General features: G+C 43.8%; 1 protein-coding gene across 2 annotated transcripts; it reads left to right on the top strand.

The window, feature by feature from the left end:
• Positions 1–1911: 1911 nt before the first annotated feature.
• On the top strand, positions 1912–18027 carry PM20D1 (peptidase M20 domain containing 1). 2 transcript variants are annotated; one of them, XM_048826380.2, is made up of 13 exons: positions 1912–2113; positions 4533–4619; positions 5281–5513; positions 6355–6441; positions 7207–7340; positions 9287–9406; positions 10300–10375; positions 10673–10734; positions 11042–11120; positions 12446–12517; positions 13765–13933; positions 14657–14756; positions 15623–18027. In XM_048826380.2, the coding sequence occupies exons 1-13, from the start codon at positions 1915–1917 to the stop codon at positions 15750–15752; spliced, it is 1548 nt and encodes a 515-aa protein (XP_048682337.1). In that variant the 5' UTR covers positions 1912–1914; the 3' UTR covers positions 15753–18027. The 2 variants fall into 2 exon arrangements, with proteins under 2 accessions (XP_048682337.1, XP_074977954.1); XM_075121853.1 differs by lacking the exon at positions 9287–9406.
• The last annotated feature ends 4805 nt before the right edge of the window (positions 18028–22832 follow it).

Genomic DNA, 22832 nt, shown 5'->3' on the forward strand with positions numbered 1-22832 from the left:
AGGCTCGACAAACATTCCATGTTATAACATCAGAGCTGCCTGGGTTTTGTGTGGCACCTCATTAATTAAGTCACTACTGCTCAACCTCAGTCTCTGATTACATGGTGCAGGAGAAAATTATTAAACAAATAGAAGTACAGTTTTCTTTAGTTGGGAGAACACTAAAAAAAGGTTACTTCTCACTCTGACCTTAGTGAGACAATCACAATTTTGCTGGGACTGTCATGTCCTACAAGCTAAGATCAGAATAAACAAAAAGCTTGGTGCAATGGAACAAGGGGCTTTTTCATCATAATAAAAGCTCTGTGGTGACCTCACTTTAAATTAGTGATATTCCTAATTGCAATTCAGGAATCAGAGTGTGTCTGCTAAAGGTTCAGTTCACAGTCCCACAGGCCTGACAGCCAAAGTATCAGTTCAAATACAGGAAACCTCAGAGCAACAGATCCCTGTGCAAAGTATGTATTGTTTCCTTTGCAGTTCCCAGCAGCATGATGGATGGGATGTCAAGAATGATGCCATGAAAGTAGTGGCAATAATTACATACTCTGCCACCTTGAAGTCTCAGGTAGAGGGATACTTGGTTTCTGTAGCCCAGTGCCAATTCTGGTGACAAATGCAGCCCTCAGCAGCTGACAGATGGTATTTTTGAAGGCATAACTCCTGTCACCATTTTGCTACTGAGTAGCACAAATGTTTTAGATGCAGAACCCTGACAAGTCTATGGGTCCCAGAACATTAGTTTCAAAGGCGACATTCACCAATCTGAACAAAACAGAATGACAAGTTAGCATGACTTGCATTTCTCTTTCAAAGGTTCTATGTGGCCAGCTCAGAAAGCTTCATTTCCAGGGTATCTTGACCAGGGAACTAGAGAAACTCAGAAAGAGAGTCCATTGGGGGTGGTAAATTCTAAACTTCCAATGACCTTTTATGTCTCTGAAAGTCTAGTGATATTAATATGTAATTACTTTGAAGCCTTATTTGATACTTGCATGATGCATAACAAGCTCAAAATGTTTGTGTAATTTATTTAATTTAATATTGGTTTGGTTCTTCTTTTTTTGATAATAAACAATATGTGACAGATCATATGCTTTATCTACTGATTTGGGAGTACAGTTTCCCAGAACCCTTATGCCAATTCTACTTGGTACTATGGTGATAAAAGCTTTAGGCATGCCTACAGTTAATGTATTTTACCAGTGCTGTCCTAGTTTCTGTATGCTTCTACACCTTTGCAGAATTAATTACTCGTATAGAATCCATGCTACACCACTCTCTTATATAAATCACATGGCTATTTATCAGCAAAGGGTGCTCCTTTTCCTCAACAGTGCTCTCATTTTAGAAATAGTGTTAATGCTATTGCTGGATTTCCTGGTCTGCTGTCCCCAGCAAGAGGTACACTGCAATTGCGCTTATGTGAATGTGAACTGAGTTTTGTTAGAGAACAGATCTTGCCCTCCTGCTGCTAATGGCAGCAACAAACACAATGCATGTAATATGACTTATGCATACGAAATTTATACACTTCTATGGTGGTGTTCACTTGCAGATCCTGGTGTCTATTAAACAGTGTGATTAATTAAGCTTCAAAATTTTACGCATGGGGATACTCAGGCGAAGTGATTTGCCTGAGGTCACAAAGGGAGCCAGCAGACACAGCCCCAGCCCCTGTGGTGGGCCCCACACTCTGCCGGGGCTGGGAGCAGCCCCAAGAGCCCGGCCTCCAGCCCCCTGCTCTGGGCACGCCACGTGAGCGGTCAAGCTGCCGGAAACAGCTGCCAGGGCCAGGGAACTGCAACTCCCAGCAGGCCTTGCAGCGAAGGCCGAACGAAGCCTCCGATTGGCCGGAGTCTCTGAGTTGGGGGCTGGTGATTGGCGGGCGGCGCGCGAGGCGAGCGGAGCGGCATGGCGGGGCGGCTGCGCGGGGCGGCCTGGGCCGCCTGCCTGGGGCTGTGCGGGGCCGCGGTGGCCCTGCTGGCCGTGGTGCTGGGGCGGGCCTACGTCCTCCGCCCGCCGCCGGGCCCGCCGCTCGGGGGGCGTCGGGCCGCGCTGGGCTTCGAGCTCAGCGCCCGCGACAGGCAGGAGCTGAAGGAGGCGCTGAGAGGTGAAGGGGCCGGGACCCCTCAGACCCCCATCCCCGGGGGAGCGCCCCGGCCCCCCAGGCCAACCCCCCATCCCTGGGACTCCCTGGCCCCCAAGTAACCCCCACCCAGGGGGTACCCCCAGCCAAACCCCCGTTATCCCCCAGCCAACCTCCACCCTCGGGAGGTACCCTCGCCAACCCCCCCAACTAACCTCCACCTCTAGGGGGTACCCCCCCGCCAACCCCCAACTAACCTCCACCCCTGGGGGGACACGCTCAAACTAATCCTTCCGATCTCCAGGGGGGACTGCCCCCGACTAACCCCGCCCACCCCGGGGGCCCTTCACCCCAGACTAATTCTCCCACTAGACAACCTCTCACTCCCAGATTAGCCCCCTCCCCCGGGATTCCCCAGACTAATACTGCTCCCAAGAACTCCTGCTCCCAGACTAAATCTTTCCACAGACACCCCCTCTCCCACTTTACACACACGCACACAAATCTGGGGCAAAACCCCAATCCCCAGCAGGTGCCCACCAACAGAACCACCTCCACCCCTTGACAAATCCTGGAGATTATAATCCCATCCTAAATAACTCCCCCCATCCCTGATTGATCCCCCTGATGACAGACCATTTTCAGCCCCTGCCCGTTCCTGGCTAAGCCTCTCCCCGCCCGGGACCCCAGAACTCCATCTCTGCTGAGGAGTACACCCCTTTGGATCCCTAAAGTTACATTCCCTAACTGCACCTCCTCTGGCCACCAAAACTCCATCATGATCCTCTCCCAAACAACTTCTACCAGGCTGCCTCCCCCCATTTTCTTTGAGGCTAAGACCCCATCCAAGGGCCCTCTTGAGAGTGAGTGCTCTGAAACCCCCCTCCACCCAGGACTCATCCTCCAGCTGAATTCTCTAGGGACCGAACCTGTCCTGAATACACTGAGCCCCCAGAAATCCCTTAAGTACTGATGCCTCCTCATCAGCTACTAACGCCATCCATTTACCGAGACCCCCAGAGCACTGACCTCTCTAGTCTGGTGTCCCAGGCAGAATTTCCTCAGTGGGCACTTCTCTCCCATGTGTACCATGCACCCTCAGGCACAGACACCCACAGACAGAGTTGCTTGAGCATTAGCGCTCCCTCAACTGACACTGCCCCCCCCCTCCCCCGCCTAGCATCTTCTTCCCATTGCGTCGCTTTACTTTTAAGCATCTGTTCAGCCCCTTATTGCTTGCTTAGACATTGGCCTGCTCCCCTCCCAGCACCTCTTCTCAGACACTGACATGTTCCCAAGGAAACCGCTAACCCATCCTCAAGCTCTGACACCCCCCACTGGCTGCCCTCCAGCAACTGAGGCACCACCCTGAAACTGACAACCTCCCTGTATCTCCATAAGGCACATCCCTCCCGCCCTGCTTCCAGGACACTGCAGAAAGTACATGTTATGGGTGGTAGGGAAGGAAGAAAAACTGCCGAACAAAAAGATTGAAAATCATGTCTTAAAAAAAAACAAACCAGGATTTGTTTCTTCTGCTGACAAATGAAAGAAAGGAATAATATTGTTTTAATAGCTCCTCTGTATAATTCATTTCTTGTTATCAGTTAAGATTCTTTAGCACTGGATGACACTGGTGCCTGTCTCAAAATACCTGGTATATTTACATTTGCAGTCATATACTTTGACCCCAACAGATATCCTAAGCAAAACCTGGAGTTGTGTCTTGGAGATAGTGGAAGACACATACACCTGAGTATCATATGTGTATCGGTGACATCTGCCTCTGACAATCTTGCTGAGTGGTCCAATGTAGATATTAATGAAAAAGAAGGAGAGGATATTGAAGGATTCCACAACCAGGGGCCTGGGTGTCTCAGAGCAGTATAGCTGTTTTAGTTTATAAAGCACTTCGCGTTCAAAGATGGTCTGTAAATGCAAGGTGCTATTATTGTTGTTGGTTGGCCCATTCCTCATCCTTTGTTCATAAACATAATATTAAGTCTATAGAAGAGGGACAATAAGGAGTCGGTGAATCCATGCGGCTGCACCATATTTGCAGTGGATGGCAAGGAAAAACTTGCCCAGAAAGCTGTATATATGTTTTAGAGTCTGCCAAATGAATGTACTGCAAAGCTGAAACGGGTCAGTAAATGAATTATTATGCTTTCCCACAGCAGATAGACTTGTTTTAACTGGAACCAGAATTCCATACACCTGCAGTCTTTGTTTCCTCCCACTGACAGTCTTCTCCAATGTCTCATCCCGCTGACATACAAAACACAGTTTGTCTGTATTCTGCAGTTGTACATCTTGAGATGTTCCTTTGCCATACTAAATAAATTAGTGCCCCCTCTTCCTTACTGGCTCAAATCAGTTAAAATGACTGTCAGACTGATTGACATCATTGCCAAAAATCCTCTACTTCATATTTTCATTTAAGGTGCCATCAAAATTCAAACAGTTTCCTTCTCTCCAGAAGACCAAAATACAACAGCCTTGGCAGAATTTGGGAATTATATTAAAAAAGGTACAGAATTTACGTTCCTACATATTTTTAATAAAAGGGCAGGAGGTTGGCAACAAATTGAGTAGAAGGTTTAGATTCTGAATATAATGGAATAGTACTTTGTTTGGTGTAGCACTTTTTAATCTTGATTTTTCTCAAAAGAGGAATGGATTATCATAGGGGCCAAAATGGGACCTGCAGTTCAACTGTGGTGTATCTCCACTGATGGTAGAAACTGTAGCATAGGCAGGGCATAGGTGTCTTTTTACTACCATGTCATGACCCTGCTCTGAAGAGAGTTAGAGAACCTTGTGATAAAAAAGCCTAAGCCTGTCTGAAGGTTCCATCGTCCAACACAGCTGCAGTGGTGGTGAGTTACAGGTCCTGTTTTTGCCAAGGGAGACAAAGCTATTGAGGGTTTCCACTGCAGATTGGGACAGTTTGGTAACGTTGTTTGAGGGAAGCTTGCACAGTTGCTGCCTGCAACGTCTCAAGCTTTGTAGTCTTATTGCCATCCTTGTTAAAATTCACTGTCGACCATGCTTCCATTAAAGTCAGTGGCAAAATTCCGCTAACAGGTTCATGTCATATTCCCAATAATATTGGTGGTGGAATAGAAAAGACCTTGCTGATTTTTCTCCTTTGTATATTTCTCTCTTCTTTTGAATTTATTTTTAAACAGTCTTTCCTGCTGTATTTTCTACCAAGTTCATTCAACATGAGATCATTGGAGGATACAGCCATCTCTTCACTGTCCAGGGTTCTGACCCACAGCTCATGCCCTACATGCTGCTTGCACACATGGATGTAGTCCCAGCTTCTCAAGAGGGGTGGCATGTCCCTCCTTTCTCTGCTGAGGAACTTGACGGTTTCATCTATGGACGAGGAACAGTAGACAACAAAAATTCTGCTATAGTATGTCTTCTCTGTTACCTCATTTCAGAAAAGCTCTAAGGAATGTTTTTGCTCAGGGTCTGATGGGTAAATAATTAACAGTCTCATAGTTTTGTGATTTGAGATTTTCTGTTTTGGAACTAGTTAGTTACTGCGAGGGGCAGTAATAATCCCAGAAACAACTACATCAAAATTAACCATTGCAATGTATGAGGCAAAATGGATGCTGGCAAGACAGCAGAAATACAAACTAACCACTGCTGATTAGACAATGACCACAGTTTAGGAAGAAAAAAAATAGATGAGACTGGAAAAAAACACAAGTGTTAACGGATTACAAAATTCATCCCCACTGTTCTTATTTTTCTCTTTGTTCTTCCTTAGTAATGTTTTTGTATAAAAAGTTAATTCTCATTAAAGTAATGGATTTGCTACAACTAGCGAGAGCCATACCATATGCAGTCTAGATGCAATTTAAAGGCTCAGTTAAGTGTGAGGTTTTCAGACATAGAGACCCCAATCATGCTCCCTTTGAAACGAGTTGGAGTTTGCTTTGGCCTCCAGTAAGAGTAGGATCAAGCCCATACTGTTTTATATATTTATTCTGATATTATGTAACACACTGAGTTTTAAGGATTATTAAGTCTGTTGGATTGTATTTGCAAAAGAATATGATTATCATCAACTAGGTGGAGTGAAAAAAAACCCCTGAAATAGTTAAAAGAATGAAGCCTGCTTGAGGACTGTGAAAGTACCGGATTTCCTTTACATCTTCATGTTCTTCGCCATATGAAGTAGCTCTTCTTTTCAATCTCAGAGAGCAAAACGACACAGTGACTAACATGCTGCCTCTGTTCCACAGGGTATTCTGCAAGCTCTAGAATTCCTGCTGAGAAGAGACTACAGACCTCGCAGGTCTTTCTATATCGGCATTGGACATGACGAAGAGGTATTTCTCTCAGTCTGTCTCTCTCTCTTGTTTCCTCCTATAACAGCAGCTTGATTCTTGGATAGCCAGTTGCCTGCATTGTCCTTGTACTTGACTAAATCAACTTTAGAGCATTGCAGTCATAGGTATATATTGACAGTTCAGCTCTCAGTGACCTGGGTGTCAGGGTTTTGCTCAGTGGAAAGAGAGGAAAAGGGTAAATCCATACTGTTCTTTGGTATGGCTTTTCTAGGGCTGTCAGACATAAAAAGTACAGTGTATGAGTGAAATGTGAATATCCAGGTTAAGATGTTTTTGACTGTTGCAGGTGAACAGTGTTATCTAACAGAGTCTTCTTTAATGACATAGGGCTAGAAATAGAGAATGATTGGGTAATTCTGCTACCCTTTCTTATAAAGACAAGAAGGGCGTTCAGTAAAATTGAAAGATAAATGATAAAATTAAATACCTTTTTAAACAATGTCTAATTAAGATATAGAGCTCATTACTGTGAGGTAGCATTGAGGCTTCTCATGAATAATGAGAACATCTTCAGTTATATTAGACTGGATGTAAACTCTCCTGCTTCAGAGCATAAGCAACCACTAATTGATGGGGGTTAGAAAGAAACTTCACCTTATGGACAGGTTATTTCATAATTGCTCACTCTGGGGTTTCTTGCACCTTTCTCATGTAGCACTGGTCACTGTCAGAGTCAGGATACTGTACTAGATGGACTGCTTGTGCGATTCAGCATGGCAATTCCTCTGATTTGGACTCTCATAGGTATCAGGTCGTAAGGGAGCAATGAAGATTGCAGCTCTGCTGGAAGCTAGAGGAGTGAAGCTTTCTTTCCTGCTAGATGAGGGAAGCGTTATCTTAGATGGGTTCTTGGAGGGAATAAAGAAGCCAGTAGCAGTGTAAGTAAGGAAAGAAGAGAATTTAACACAATGAGCCTGATCCCTGGCTTTATGGGTAAGTATGAGAGAGTCTTCTAGTTTGGACTAATGCAGGGGTGTCCATAATTCAACATACAGGCCCTCTATGGCATCTTAAAATGTTGCCTGCAGCTGCCCTTTTCTTCCTTGGTGAAGACACAGCTGATGAACTGCAGGGTTTTATTGCTGGTGATTTGATTGCAGTTTCTGTTCATCTCAGTGTAAATATAAATACAAGCAAATATTCGGGTTGTGTGCATGTTTAAGAATTAAGTATATTTACATACTTACATACATTTGTGTGTGGCTCTTAGGCTCCTGTCAGGTTTTCATTGCAGCTCTCAGTGTTGCAAACATTGGGCATCCTTAGCTAATGCATGGAGCACTTGGCTGGGAAAACCACCCTACGGTTTTCATCCCACCAATCACTGTATCACACTTTTCTTATACCTCCTTGTTTACTTGAGTAGGTGAGTTTGGCTAGGTTGCAGCTGAGTCACAGGGCTGAGGATGGAGATGCCCATATTTATACGTAGCTGTCTTCTAGGCTGTCATTTATAGCTGCCCATGGATTTTATTTTTTTTCTTTAGATAAAAATTTAGTAACTTTGGTGTGTAGTTGAGGTTTTGGCAGCAGAACCTGAGGCTGGTTCACCGTTGTGGCAATCAGTGTTTCAGCCTTCTGACTGCCATTTGCTACTTTGCAAATGGCAGGATGGGACATGCAATCAATAGTGTTTCTCTTTCGTCTGCTTAGATAGTGACCCTGATGTAGCTGTGAAGTGTTTAAAAACAAAAGTTTGTCTTTGGCATGCAGCTTGTAAGCTTGATTTGTACCTTTTCTGAGGAAGTGCAAGGGTGACCCTTTATCTTGAGAGGGAAAGAATGAGGAAATGGGATATCTGTTGAGTTATGAATTCTGTCCCTTTCCGTCTGTGGTAGACAATCTTCTGAAGACCTGGGATCCCTCAGCGGCCTCACTGAAATATCACCTGAAGGTTAATTTAGGAAGCCCTGTGATGAGTCAGTCTCATTTATTTGTTATAAAAAGCAGGGAAAAGACAACCTGGTGCTAACAGGATTTGGAATTGTGATATAAAGAATTTGATGATAAAACAAATGTGATGAACACGGGCACTATCAGACACCGTTGGTAGAAGGGTCAGATCTGACTGCGTATAGGTGTTTCAGTTTTACAAATCCATTTCCTTCTCCAAAGCTGCAATTTAGTTTTTGTGGGAAGCATTCTGGTTTTCATGCAGAACTGTAGTCAAAAAGAGAACCCCATAATCTTAGTGTTGGCTGTGGGAGCATATAAAATTGACAAGTGCATGGGCCAGTCTCCCAATGGAAAATACCTATATTTTGAAATATGAATGCAGTTTAGAATTAATAAGACAGCAATTGGCCCTTGACATCAAACTAGATTTAAAATGCTATTGTTTAAGGTTAACACTGCATAGGATAAGTATTTCCTATTGTCAACCTCCACAGAGGTGTTTGTAATCATTAATTCCTTTTAATTACCATGAAACTGTCTTGTTATACTTAAATGACATTTGTTTTTAAGACACTTGGTCTGTCAACTATACTGCAGCTGTGGTTCAACACGTAAGCAAAGAGCCTTCCGAGTGCACTTGCTTTCAGTCTCTCAGCGTGCTGTCACAAGCAGGGTACTGCAGCTGTGCCAGAGCAAGTGTGTTAGTTGTGTGATGTGAAATCTGGAGAAAAAGCCAAGACCCCAATGCTCCTACCACTCAGGTGTGGCTTTCAATGCTTTTTGTTGTTGTTGCTGCTCTTAGAGTATTTTTATCTGGTTCTAAAAAATAAGCGTATCAGCCCCCTCTGTCTACAATCTGTGGAGGCTGAAGAACTCCAGTTATGTAATATTTGGAGTCGGCTTGATGAAGTTATTTCTCGTTCATCAGAATAGCTATCACAGAGAAGGGTGCAATTACAGCGAACTTCAGCGTGGAAAAAGAGCAAGGTCACTCCTCTGCCCCTTCTAAGGAGACGAGTATTGGTATTCTTGCAGCAGCGTTGTCCAGGTGAGAGTTTACCTGGCTGTGTAACAGGCCTCAGACTGTCATGCACAATCTCCTTAAACAGACTTGACCTCAGCGCTAGATATTGTACCTCTCTGAGGATGGTTAAAACTGAAGCTTATGGCTCAGATAAGTGCTGATATGCAACCCCTGGCAGAGGGGTTGTGGTCAGGGGAAGAGGGCATGGCTGGAGCACCTCTGCACTCCAGCTGTTCGCAGTTCCTGGAATGGTCCCTAGGGACCTTAAAAAGCCAGGCATAAATTAGAGCATCATCGGGGCTACTCAGACTTACACCAAGGGCCTAAATGTCACTCAGTAGCGCCAGAATTTGGATATCTGCAAAGGTGACATGAAGCTATTTTTGTTCCTTCCTTTTGTTTGTTGCCAGAATTTCTCTCCAAGAATCTTTCTTGACTGTATCTGTTGCCTACAGGTGATATCATGCAGGCAAATAAACATGATGTGGTATCAAAATTTTATTTCCCATAGGCTCTGGTACAAGATAATGCTCCTGCTTCTCAGCCTCCCTGTCCCAGTGGATACAGAATAGATTGATGGGGGCAAGGGTGTTGTTTTATAAAGTGCCTAAAATAAAGAGAGACTTGCTATCTTTTTGGCCTACCATTTTTATAGATTTCCACATCTCCCTTACTGTCCCTTCCTTCTCATTGGGAGGCAACCTTGGCTATCTCTTCATCCTCCCCAAAATAATATCTTTGGATGAGACAGGAATGCTCTGAAATCCATGGTGAAGTTGTTCTCCTTGATTTGTGAGCTAAGAGAAATGTGGCTACATTTCAAGCTCTTGGCAAAATCCATGAATAAAAATGCAACCTGTTTTCTGCAATAATGTAAAATGAGGTTTTTTTTTCACATGCTCATTTGCGTGTTGTAGGTTGGAGCAGAATCCCATGCCCAATCTGTTTGGCCATGGGCCAGAAATTATGATTCTTGAGCACTTGGCTTCAGAGGTAAGGATTCAACTGTAGCTTCATTCTCAAGTTTTACATTATTAATATTAATAAATTAAAAGTAGCCCCAGACGTAAATTACGTAGGGGGGTTTCCTAGTCTCTGTTAAAATCATTTAACTCAGAAAGGAGAATTCAAAGCTTAAGTGCAATAGTTCTCCCTTTGCAGCATCCCTCTCATACTGTACATAGCAGTGATCCTTTAACCCTGTGTTCTGCACTGAGTAGTGAGATCACTTTAGTCTCTAAAGCTGGAATTTTGATAATTGGTGTATTTTTGTTTTCTCTTGCCACTTAGTTCCGTTTTCCTCTCAATCTCATCATGACCAACCTGTGGCTGTTCTCACCTATCATCAGCAGGTAAGGGAACACATCTCCTCTTCCACACTCCCAGCCTCTGCCCCCGTGAAATATGGGAACTAATATCCATTTACAAACTTTAGTCCTCTAGCTTTCTTGCCAATCAGCCTGATCTTCCGTGGAAATCAGCCATCCTATTTCTCAGTTTATCAGACTGTAAAGCATTTACCTTGCTTTAATTAATAATTGAAACATACTGTAGCTGCTCTGTTAATGCATAGAGTGGTTTAATCAATTTAATTCTCACTGTTGTCATTTATATCTTTTATAAGTACAAAACTCCTTTTAAAAACTTATTTTCATGCAGAATTTTCGAGCAGAAGCCGTCCACTAATGCCTTGATTCGGACCACCACAGCAATCACCATGTTTAATGCAGGAATCAAGGTAGCTTCATGTGTGCATTTGATGTTTCCTCTACATAGCGTGAGGAGAATGCCTGTATTATTTAGAATGGTGGTTCCCACATACTGCTAGATGTACCACTATGAATGGTTTTCTAGTCTCCTCCTACACTTAATTTTAAACTCGGCCTCTGTACTGGGCCTTCATGCTTTGCCAACCTCACTCCATCTGAAAGTGTAGCCCAGTTCAAACCTTAGGGTTTACAATAGAAAATTGTTTCATTGATGACCATATGTGTTATCCAGTTCTTTCTCAACTGGTGCTGAAAATGGTTTAAGTGCTAATGTAAACAGGATAAAAAACACTTTCAGTCCTGTTACACGAAGCGTGGTTGAGACTTTGGACCACCCATTTTCAGCAACAGGACAACTTCGTACTATAGATGGGACCTTTGTCCCATGATCACAAGACTGATATCCCTAAACTCCACAGTGGGTTAGAGCAAGCACAGCAGAGTGAGAGGCAGCAGGTTCTGGCTGGTACAGTCAAGGTCTTAACCTGATAAATAGGTGCAGTTACCCAGAACAGTTGAGAATTGTAGCTCTGAAACACCAATGAGAGCAATTAATAGTTTGGCTACTTTGTGCATTCCTCAAAGGAAATCTTTACTGAAAAGGATCACTTGTCCAGAAAACAAGATATAATAGAAAAGTCTCCAAAGTGCCACAAGTCCTCCTTTTCTTTTTGCGGATACACACTAACAGGGCTGCTACTCTGAAACCTGTCAAGATATAATAGGTAAACAGTGACACTGAGTGGTGAGAAGAGAAATAACATGTTGTTTGCTTTGCTTTTTTACTGTGTGTGTTCAAAGACTGTGTAACTTGCATACTTAACAAAGTATAAAATATATTTTGTAGAAAACAGGAATTCCATACCTGTACTTATGCTGTTAAGTGATGTACATGGGTCATGTCTGGTGTGCTTTGAGGCAGTGGACTCAGCTATAAAGGAGGATTTTTTGGAAGAGTGACTTCATATAAAATGAAGTTATTATTTAAAAAGAACTATGCCAAGCCCTTTCTCACACAGAGAAAAAATTCTAAATGAAAAGTGCCTATTCCTTACATAACTACCTGTGTTGTAAATGACTAATGTTTACAACGATCAAATGGTGGAAGGTTTGGGCATTTATTTCAATGGGAGCTGGTAGAGGCCTTAAACAGTGAGCTCTGGAACTGCATGAGCAGTAGTTTAACTTTTTTGATAGCAGGATGATGTAATATTACAGTGGCAGTTCTGTGATTTGCCTTTGACTCTGCTTATGACTTTCTCTGTATTGTTTGTACCTCCTTTTTCCCCCCTAGTCCAATGTCATCCCACCTTCCGCAAAAGCAACTGTGAATTTTCGGATCCACCCATCACAAAAGGTTGAAGAGGTAATGTCTGCATGTTACACTTTTGTTCACCTTTTTTTTTCATCATGACATTTGTCCCTGACATGTTGTTTACTTAACTTTCCTATACCTTTGAAATAGACAGTTGTTGACTGGTCTGGAGTTTGCAAGCTTTCCTCTCTGTTGTCGACCTTGCCTCTGCAACCTCCGGACTGCGCGGTTGTAATACACTCTACCTAAGGTTCCATAGAAGACCCCTTAGAAGGTTCATGTAGTGCAAAATTGCCTGCCTGCATTTTGCAGATGTGAGCATGTAATATCTGTGCTCTGTGCTGGCTTCCTTTATGTTTCCAGGTGCAAGTCAAGCTACTGGTTGTCTTCTGTAAATCTCTGAGCGTAATGGCATCTGGCCAGCTGAGAATACCTTATCCCCTGTTGCAGCAGGTCTTTTCCATCAGAAAGCTATCATTGTCTGTCCCCAAGTTTAGAGTCTAGGGGGAAGGAAGTGTTCTGCAATTTGCAGTTGCCAGAGCCAAATTTATCAAGCACATAGTATAAGATGCATGTGTCCATTGTGTCTTTTTCTTTATTTGGGCCTGTAACCAGGGAAGATTGTCCCTTTGGGCCAGTTGTTTGCTTTAGTGTTTGTTATATGTGCCAGATATCACAGTGATGAATGCAGTATAAATGAGAGAGATCCTCAGTGGCTTGTTTTACAGGACTCTTTTTGAAGACTCACTTTGGATTCTAAACACTACCTTCTAAATATGGAGGAGGACAGGAGAGAGCCTGGGTTCTGAGGGATGCCCTCTATGAAATGTAGACCTGCAGCTATATTAAGCAGCCTTTGGGAGTCACTCTTGCTTCAGAGTAACCCATAGACAAGTGGCTCCCACACTTCATTGGTTCACATACCACCGCCTTAAAAAAATTGTGAAGTGAATTGATGAAACATCGAGCTCACATACTACCAGTGGTACATGGTGATCCATGGTTTGGGAATCTTGCCAAGGACCATACATGCTTATGTAAGAGTATTAAGGCTTATCTTCTGACAGTTGTAGCCACTAGAAGGTGACCTGATCTCTCACACTTGAGTAGGTCTAAGAGGAAAACAGACTTCCACCATGAGGCCACTACATGGTCCCTGTCCTGATTGTGTGTCTTCATTTGGAGCCATAGCTGGCAAATGATTTACAAGGCAAGCCTTGAAACTGGCACCTACACAGACATCCACAAGGAAAACTCTCATTCCCTTTGCTTATTTGTTCCTCTGGGTGTGTTCATAGGTGCTAGAGATTGTCAAAAACACTATTGCTGATGACAGAGTAAAGATACACCTACAGGAAGCCTTTGACCCACTGCCTATCAGCCCCTGGGATAATCATGCCTTTGGAGTCCAGATTTTCCGAAGAACCCTACTGGATGTTTTCCCCGATGTCAGCAACATAGCTCCAGGTAAGCGCCACTCATGATGATTATTGTTTCCTCTTATACTTCCACATTCCTATGGGTCCCCCACCATCCCCAGTTGCTTTGTTTCCATTTCTGTGTATCCCTCCACCTCAGCTGTTAACGACTGGAAACAGCTGTTGTTCCCTCTTCTGTTAGGTTCCATCTCTCTGCTTTAAAGTGTGTGTGTGTGTGTTGAGTTATGGTAGAAATAGAAAAAGCAAACAGGAAACTGGCAGAAACAATGAACTTTGAATTGAGTCTCCCTGCAAAATACCCCAGGGAATCTCTTCAGGGATGTTAGGAGTAGCAGGGGAGGTCTTCTCATTTTAGCCTTTCACTTTGCACTTCCATGACTGGCAAAACCATCTTTCGTCTTCTGTGCTGTACCTGACTATCTAAAGTCCTTATCCACTGGTGCTACACAGCTTATGGGATAGGGACTTAAGTTTGAAATTGACATATAGAAGAATAAGAGCCTGATCCTGACAGGTGCTGGGCACCACAACTCCCATTGAAGCCAATGAGGTGTAGTGCTCCGCTCCTCTCGTTGCTGAAAGAGTTCCAGCAGTCTTTAGTTCCCGTGCTGACATGGGAACAATAATTTGTTTTCAAAAGGAGTTTAAGTTTTCAAAGCGTAGAAATGCTACATCAGCCAAGCCTTTTTCCTTGACAGCTAATTGGTTTCACTTGTGCTGAGACAACCTGACCCGTGGGTTTATTTTCCAGGTATTTGTATTGGAAACACAGACAGCCGGCACTTCACTAAACTCACAGATGCCATTTATCGATTTAACCCACTGGTCTTTAAACCGGACGATTTACCCAGGTATTATATTCTGCTTGTGGGGGGAATGCTAAAGGGACTATAGAAAGAAAATTAGCATGTGCTGGCCTAGAGAATGAAAACCAAATTTGTATGCCATGGTGTGGCCATATGGGTGCCTCAGAATCACAAAAGCCACCCATTTCCTGCAGATTTGGGTGCTGCACTCATAATGGATGAGAACTGCTGTGAAAGAGTTAGCCCCGGTTCATCTCTATTTAAAATGTAGACAGGACCTGGTTCAAACATCCCTTCCACTGGGACAGCTGAACTTGCAGGGTTGGCTGGATCAGAAATACAATTCAGGGTTCTGAAAGGTTTGGTTCTAGTGTGAAGCCCTTGTTTAATATTCATGTCCACATGCCGGCACAAACATGGTACTCCCACTTGATTAACTCTTTAAATCTGGGAGTTATGTGAATACAAAAGTATTAACCATGCTAGGAGTTGGTTCACTTGCTAGTGCATCAATTTTATTTTCCATGCGAGTGGAACTGAAATAGGAGCAGAGTGCCCAGGTAGCTGTTCTGCCCTCTGACTCAAAGGGCCTCTGGTATGTCAGTGCAGGGACCTACGGTGCCTACTATACTTCCGCTTGCCTGCCCTTTCTACCCACTCCATGGTCTTACCCACTGTGCTCTGGCCTTAGAATCAGTAAGCCATTTATGCTGGCCTCAGGAAAAGATCTTGCTTGGAGTGCATTGTTCTGTAGATTTTTATTTGTCTCACACTGTTTCCTACTTAACGTCCTGACATTCCTGAGCCTTTATAAAGAGAACTGGGGAATCAGCAGCCTGGACTGGGTTTGCAGTTCCAATGTAGGTGGCTCATGCATATTGTAATGAAAAATATTCTTCTCACTTTAACAGAGTCCATGGGTTGAATGAGAGGATCTCAATTGAGGGCTATGAGAAACAAGTGGAGTTTCTTTACCAGCTGATTCAGAACTCTGATATCAGCAAGCTCCCAGAGCCTCATGCAAACTCCCACGAGCTGTGAGACAAAAGAAATGGGGAGAGGAGCAGCTATCAAGGTGAATCATGGGATGGCAGCAACTTGGGGTATACAAAGCAGCTGCTTATTGACATTGTATTTTGTTCTGGAACTAGGTTATTGCGGATGGTAATTTGCATAGAGATGAAAAGCAATGAGGCTGCTGTCAGCAGATACAAAGCCTGCCAAAAAGTAAAGGGAAACTTGAAATGGCAGAAGAGAACTGGAGCAATAGAAAAAACCTCTGATCTCCACACCACCTCATCTCCCTACCTTCACCTGCAGCCATTAAACACATGCTAATATTAAGGGAAATGCTGTGGGATGGAGCTTGGGGGAGAGAATGTTAAGGAGACACAGAACAAGCACAACATAGAAAAACTGGTGGAAATGGCCAGAAAATAGAGATTTATTTTCTGGATATATCCATCTCCTTTCATAACCCCCACTCCTTTACTGTACCACGAAATTCACCCCTGTGGAAAGGGCCAGTGCAAGGCCTAGGCACTACCCAGGTCCTATCTGGAAGGCTTAAGTCCCACTAAAGTAGGAATTTAATTAGGATTTAAGTGGTGCCTACACTTTGTCCCAGCCCTCTACACGGGCGAATTTCATCCAAATGGATCATTATTTGTATTCCCAAAAGACTGAAGCACTGATCTGCAAGGTACTGAGCTGAGGTCAATGGAAACTGAAGTCACTGAGCACTTTGCGAGATCAAACCCCAGAAGCCTAAAAATCCTGGTGCTGTGTAGTTTAAAGACAGCATGAAATGCGGAATGTATACCCCCCGCAGTAGTATGTCTGTGGAGCATGCTGTGTAATGCCCCTGGTACTGCAGCAAGCTTGCTTTTGCCATTAAGTAGACTTTCCCTGCTGCTCACATGCCATCCATTGTTTACATTTTTCCTGAGCTGTGGTGCATTTTACCTGTGTAATAGAGGGATATATATGCCTGAAGGGGTGCTAGTTAACATACTGGTAAGGCCACAGGAGCATATGCCCCCTTCTCAGCCCCCTCTGTACATTTACTGCCTGTTGCCATTTCAGAAAAGACTAGTGCTTTTGGGGGCCCAACCTGGTACACTTTTCAGGGGCCTGGTTTTCAGAAGGTGGGTGTTCAGCACTTTCTGAAATCCCACTTAAGAGATCTCCCAGTCACTAGACATTTGAAAATCTTGGTCATAATTTACAATAATTTTAAAAAATCTCGGTAAGATCTAATTACATAGTTCCAACTGGTGGTACACCAGATCTTGGAGGTGCTATTGCCTGCCTCTGATTTCTTTTCCTTTTTTTTTTTTTTTTTTTTTTTTTTTGTTGCTTTTAAGTATTTCTGTCTCTCTTTGGTAAGCCCATGAGGCACTATGTGATCGTGGTGCCAGAATTATGAATTGCAACTTAAAGGAAAAGTAAATCAAAATTGTGCGTTCGTCTATGTTCCCTTTTCACTGAATAAGTTGATACCTAGGAGAGATATTCTTCTTTTTTCGTCTTTAGTTTTCCATTCCTAGCTTGTTTCTGTGTGGTGCAGAATGACCCCAGTTCCCTTCCAGTGCAGGGGGAGCTGAGAACACTCTGCACCTCATTGGAAAGGGCCCTAGCACACTAAAGCTGTGTCTACACTCACACTTTTCAGGAAATCACCCACCCTTGCCCTAGTAATGATGGTAGCCTTAGTGCAGACAGGCCATTGGCATTTTTACCACCATGTTATCTAATCCTGCATGCTTTGCACTAGTGCACCCATCATTGTTACCACCCAGGGGTTTGCACGAGAGGGAGACTTCCCAGAAAGTGCTAATGTAGAGCAGGATTAAGTATCCTTCTTTTAGGCTATTGCAAAAATGTTCCCTTTCACTAAAGTTGCCATTATTAATCAAATAAACAATTGCAAAGAAGGGGCATCTGATCCAGATGCTATCCCCAAGTGCAAATAGGGTGAAAGCCACTTCATACACTACTAACACAGGAAATACAATGCTGGAAAGAAGCTAAAACCTCTTCCAGCTGCACTGTTCCACAGATGTTTGTCAAGTTGTACACTGGAATGGAAGGTTCTCTCTGTATTCTTGGTGAAGAATATATAGGAATACGGTACGGTACAATGAAATGTCATCTTGGAAAACATTAAATTATGAAACTGATTCTTGTACTTTCCTTCTTACCAAACTGTTTATGTCCACAGGTTTTTTTGCAACAGATGTACTAAAATTAAATTACTGATGATAAATAAAACCTACTCTTGATTTGAAGCTAATAAAAATGAGATTGCAGATTCTTTCCTGGTCTTTATTTAATATTCTAACATGAATGTATAATTGCTGGGAAGACGTTCATCTCTTCCCTGCCATCAGTCATTTCCACACCTGGGTCTTCACTAGAGCTAGTCAAAAAATTTCCATCAAAACAAATTTTTGCCAAAACAGGAAAAAAAAAACACATTTTTCCAACCAGCCCTCATCTCCCCTCCCTGGTGCTCTCCTTTCTGTACAAAGCCTGTGTCAATTAACTTTGTCTATTTCCTTCCATAAACTGTTTAGGGGTCTGCTTAAATATCCAGCCGGATTTGCTACTTGAGTGACAGGAGGTTCCCCTTGAACCTGACACTCTCCAGCCCCACTGAGCTAGGTAGCAAGAAGCCTTTAATCAAGTGTATCTCTCCTCTGTGCTACCAGGTGGCTGGCTTTGAGAAGAAACCTGTCATGCTTGGAGTGCCAGCTCTCAAGGAGGGAGACTACCACCCCAAAGTCACCTTCCACAAGCTACCTGTGTGGCTTTAGAAAGCTGCAATGACATAGCTTTTTCCCTGAAACCCCCTTGTCCTTTGAAATATCAGGCTGAACCTAAAATCGAGACTTGAACCATTAGTAATTGAACCAGCCAGGAACCCTCAGCAGTAGAAGTGTTGTATCTGTTACATCAGTGATTCCCATCCACACACACCCTTCAGCAGTAGAGACTGGCACATTGAAGACCCACATGCACATCTAATCCAAATGGTGATCTTATAGTTTAGGTGGTGTTGGGAGTACCTTTTTGTGGGGGAACCTAGTGGTTAACACACTAAATTCTGGGCAAAGCTGCCATTTGCACTGGTGCAGGTTCATGTGGTTTCAAGCAGAGGCTGAGCTGCACCAATGCACTGTGGCTTATTGCAGTTTTGCTTATTTACACTAGGGGTTTGCACCAATGCAGTTGCAAAAATGTCTGCAATCGCATGTAGGCAAGGCCTCAGAGATGGAGGTGGACCACGTCACTTACGGATTCAGACACGCCAACTTGCACACCATTTAACTATGCAGGAGCTGTCACGTTTCAAAGGGGAGGATTAAGATGTGTAGAAACCATAATCACCACTTTCACAGCATTCTGCCTTAAGCCAAAGGCAACAGGTGTCCCTGTAAGGGACCAGACCCAAAATGTCCCCATTGATTTGTTTAGAAAGGAATGGAGAAAATGTTGAGGTTTAATTAAGTCTTTAGCGGCAGGGGTAGCCTTTTGTTTCTCCCCTGCATGTGCTGCTTTCTGTGGACCCCTCACCGTTTCTGAAGTGGTAGAGTACCTTTAGCTCTCCCTGGGATTTGGCCCTGTTTGCAGGAGCCATGAAACAAAGTAAGACAATGATGTGCTATGTGGAATGTTAATCAGCTTAATGTAAATTAAAGAGCAGCTCCCAGCCAGACTTCTAATAAGAGTGCTTAATAGAGCATGTTTCATCTTTGTTTTGTTAGCACTAAATAGGCTACAATCCTGCAGTGAGCTGTGGGTGGGCAGACCTCAGCCTCTGGGCTTAGAACCATCGTGGGATCAGAGCCTTCATTAGTTTCTGCCAGTTCCTCTTCCCCGCTCCATCCTGATCTCCTGCCACCAGCACAAATCCAAATCATTCTCTGCAGCCTTGACAAATGCAATCTTGTCCCGGTCATATCCCTTCAATAAATAGTAGTTAGTTTGCTCAATCCAATGTCTGGTGAAGTCAATGGAGAGATTTGCACTGACATCAATGGGCTTTGGATCAAGTCCTCTGATTCTCACAAACACCCATCTGCAGTGAGATAGGTAAGTGTCATCCCACTTGACAGGGAAACAGCAACGGAGAGATGTGCAGAGGCCTACCTCAGATAACTCTTACCTTTAAGAATTAGGTGTGTTATGCATTGACAAAAAATCCTTCAAGCTGATCTTGTATCTGGAGTGCAACTTGACAGGTCCTGCTCTACCCCTTGATCCTCCTGTCTCTCTTTAATGATGGTTTAGGAGCTGTGCAACCATGAGTTCAAACCTTGAGGGGGCCATTTAGGGATCTGGGGCAAAAAAAAAAATTGGGGATTGGTCCTGCTTTGAGCAGGTGGTTGGACTAGATGATCTCCTGAGGTCCCTTCCAACTCTGATATTCTGTGATTCTATGATTAAATGTAGGCGTATAAGTACTAGAGTTTATAGATGATTCTTTAGGATATAAATATGAATATAATAAACATTAGTTATTGATGCTAAGGGCTTTACACATGTATACGGAGATAAGAATAATATATTGCCTGGCACGGGGGCCATCTTTCAGCTAAGTATCTCCGGATGAGTTACAAAGAGCTAGTTTAGTCTCATAACGCCCCTTTCAAAGTTAGGTAAGGGGAGTTATTTCCCAGGGTACAGATGGGACAATTTAGATACAGAGACTAAGACTCCCGTTCAGCAATGCACTTAGGCAGTGGACTAACCCTATCCCTGCTGATGCCAGTAGAATTTCTCCTGTACTTTGAGCAGGGACTCAAGTGCTTTGCAGGATCAGGGCCTAAATGATTCACCCAAGGTTCCATGGTGAAGTGAAAATAAAGCAGTCCCATGGTCTAACAATGTGAAAACACTAGCTCCAATTCCCCTTTCCTGCTAGCACACATCAGGAGTAAATGCCCTCTACTATAAGATGATACAATGAAGTAAAGCTGGCATAATGAGGTGTCTAGATTACTTTCAAGTATTTGTTGTGTTTAGTTACGTTAACTCATTTTTAAGTGCCCCAAATTACTTGTGTCTGTGGCATGACATACTGCAATATATAAGGTTGGGTAGGAACTCATTCAAGTCGTCTGTCCTCCATGTAACTCCTGTCCATATACTATAATGTCATTAATCCTGCACCCATTGTAACAACAAAATTAATACAAGTGTAGCACACCCCATTCCCTCCCTCTTGCCCCACCCCCAAAAGTGGGCCTCTGACAGGCCCTGGCAATGACCTCTGCTCTGAAAGTTCAGCCCCTTGCCTTGGCATGGCATAAACAAAGTGAGTGCTACAGGTTTGCATAACCCTAACTCACATTACACTGTTGTACAAGCAAATACTATGGTCTGAAAAGAGGGGTTTGCCCCCTGTTGCCAGTAGAAATCTGAGCAAAAGGGCCCTGCTGGAAGCAAGCCAGGCAAAATGTCCTTTACATTTTGTAGCGTCTGGCTACCACACAAACCTCGCTTCCCTCTGCCTTGACGCAGCGTTATGTCTTTAAATGAGATTCAGTTAAGCGCATTTCACTGTGAGGAGAAGTGAAGGGCAAACAGTACGGGCAGGCAGGGTTGGTTGTGGCAGGCGCTGGGTGAACGTCTGCCACACCGTTCTGCCAGTGCACCTCAGGTCTGAGCCTCATTTTGGCCCTGCTTCTCCAGCCCAGAGCCACAGCTGGGATTGTGCGGTGTCTGTCCTGGATAAAGGTTCAGAGACACAACTTGAAACCTCCACACTCAGGTGCTTTCAGTAGGCTTTAACCTGAGGTCTGTAGTGGTACAAGCCTGCAGTATTAACCCATTGCTCCAGCTGCCCCACTTCCTAACTGAGCTGCTTTTTATGGTGAGCGAGGGGTATCCCCCATCAGTCAGGGCTCCCCTGCACCTATTCTCCTTCCCCCTAGTGCCACTGTTGGCTGTCATGTCTCGCTAACCTGTCTAGGTTTTTACAGGGTTACACACCACCCTGATAGCTATACATCTCTCCCTACGGAATCACTCCATCCCATCCCATACTTATCAATCACTCCATCCCAATCCCATACTTATCAATCACTCCATCCCATACAGTCTTTCCCATAGGCTCGTTATGTCTCCTAAAATGCCTCCCATTTAAATGGTATTTAAGATCGAAGGTAATGCATAAAGTGCCGTGTAAGGATGATGCACTGGCCTTCTTTGTAAAGATCAAATGTAGCCTGACATGGGTAAGTAATTTTTTTTATGTCACGGAACGCAGTATAGAAACCTAGCCAGATCATATGGCTTCATTCTCTTACATGCTCTACTGAAGTACTATGTTCTATTTCTGCAGAGCAACAGACTATCATCCAGTAGAGAAATGGGCCTAAGCCAGAACTCCTGATCCAAGTACACATGAACTTTGGGAAACTTCTGCTCTGGATCTGAACTTCGTAGCTTGGACTCAGTTTCACTACATCATGAACTACTATGATCCTCTTATGTATGTGGAGAAGTTTTCCTCTCCCTATTGTATTCAGCTTTGCTCTGTCCTTCCTCCCTATCCCCCACCCCTGTGCATGAAGCTCACAATCCTCTGACAATAGTTACGAAAGTGAACATGAACATGCCTATGGTTGTCTAACCCCACCAGCCATCAGATAGGCAGCAGCCAAGCAGGGCCTGGATCATACCAGAGCATACAGGGCTGACTGCAGCACCGCAAAGGAAAGGCCAAATTCCACATCTGCATTTTCTAAAGAAAGCTCTGTTACCGGCTTCTGTTTAAAGGGGCCGGGTTTATTTTGAGCCCTCGATGATTGTTCATGACTGTCAAGCGTTGAGTGAGAGGAGCAGCAGGAACAGAGTATTTACAAAAGCATTTCCTCCAGCCATCTTGCATTCTTCGCTCTTTTGCCTTCTCTTGCCTTTTCTTTTTTCTTTTAAGATTGTAGAGCTTGTGAAACCATTTTTTCATGCAGATAGTGTGGGAACTTCCCCTCTCAGCTTAGCCAAGGCCCCTCAATCCCAGCATGCAGCATCCCTGGCTATCTTAGAGCTGGGTTCGCCTCACAGCTCTGCCAGGGATCCTCAATTCTGACATGCAGCATCCCTGCCATTCTA

This window comes from Caretta caretta, chromosome 21, assembly GCF_965140235.1.
Source record: "Caretta caretta isolate rCarCar2 chromosome 21, rCarCar1.hap1, whole genome shotgun sequence".
Lineage (NCBI taxonomy): Eukaryota > Metazoa > Chordata > Testudines > Cheloniidae > Caretta > Caretta caretta.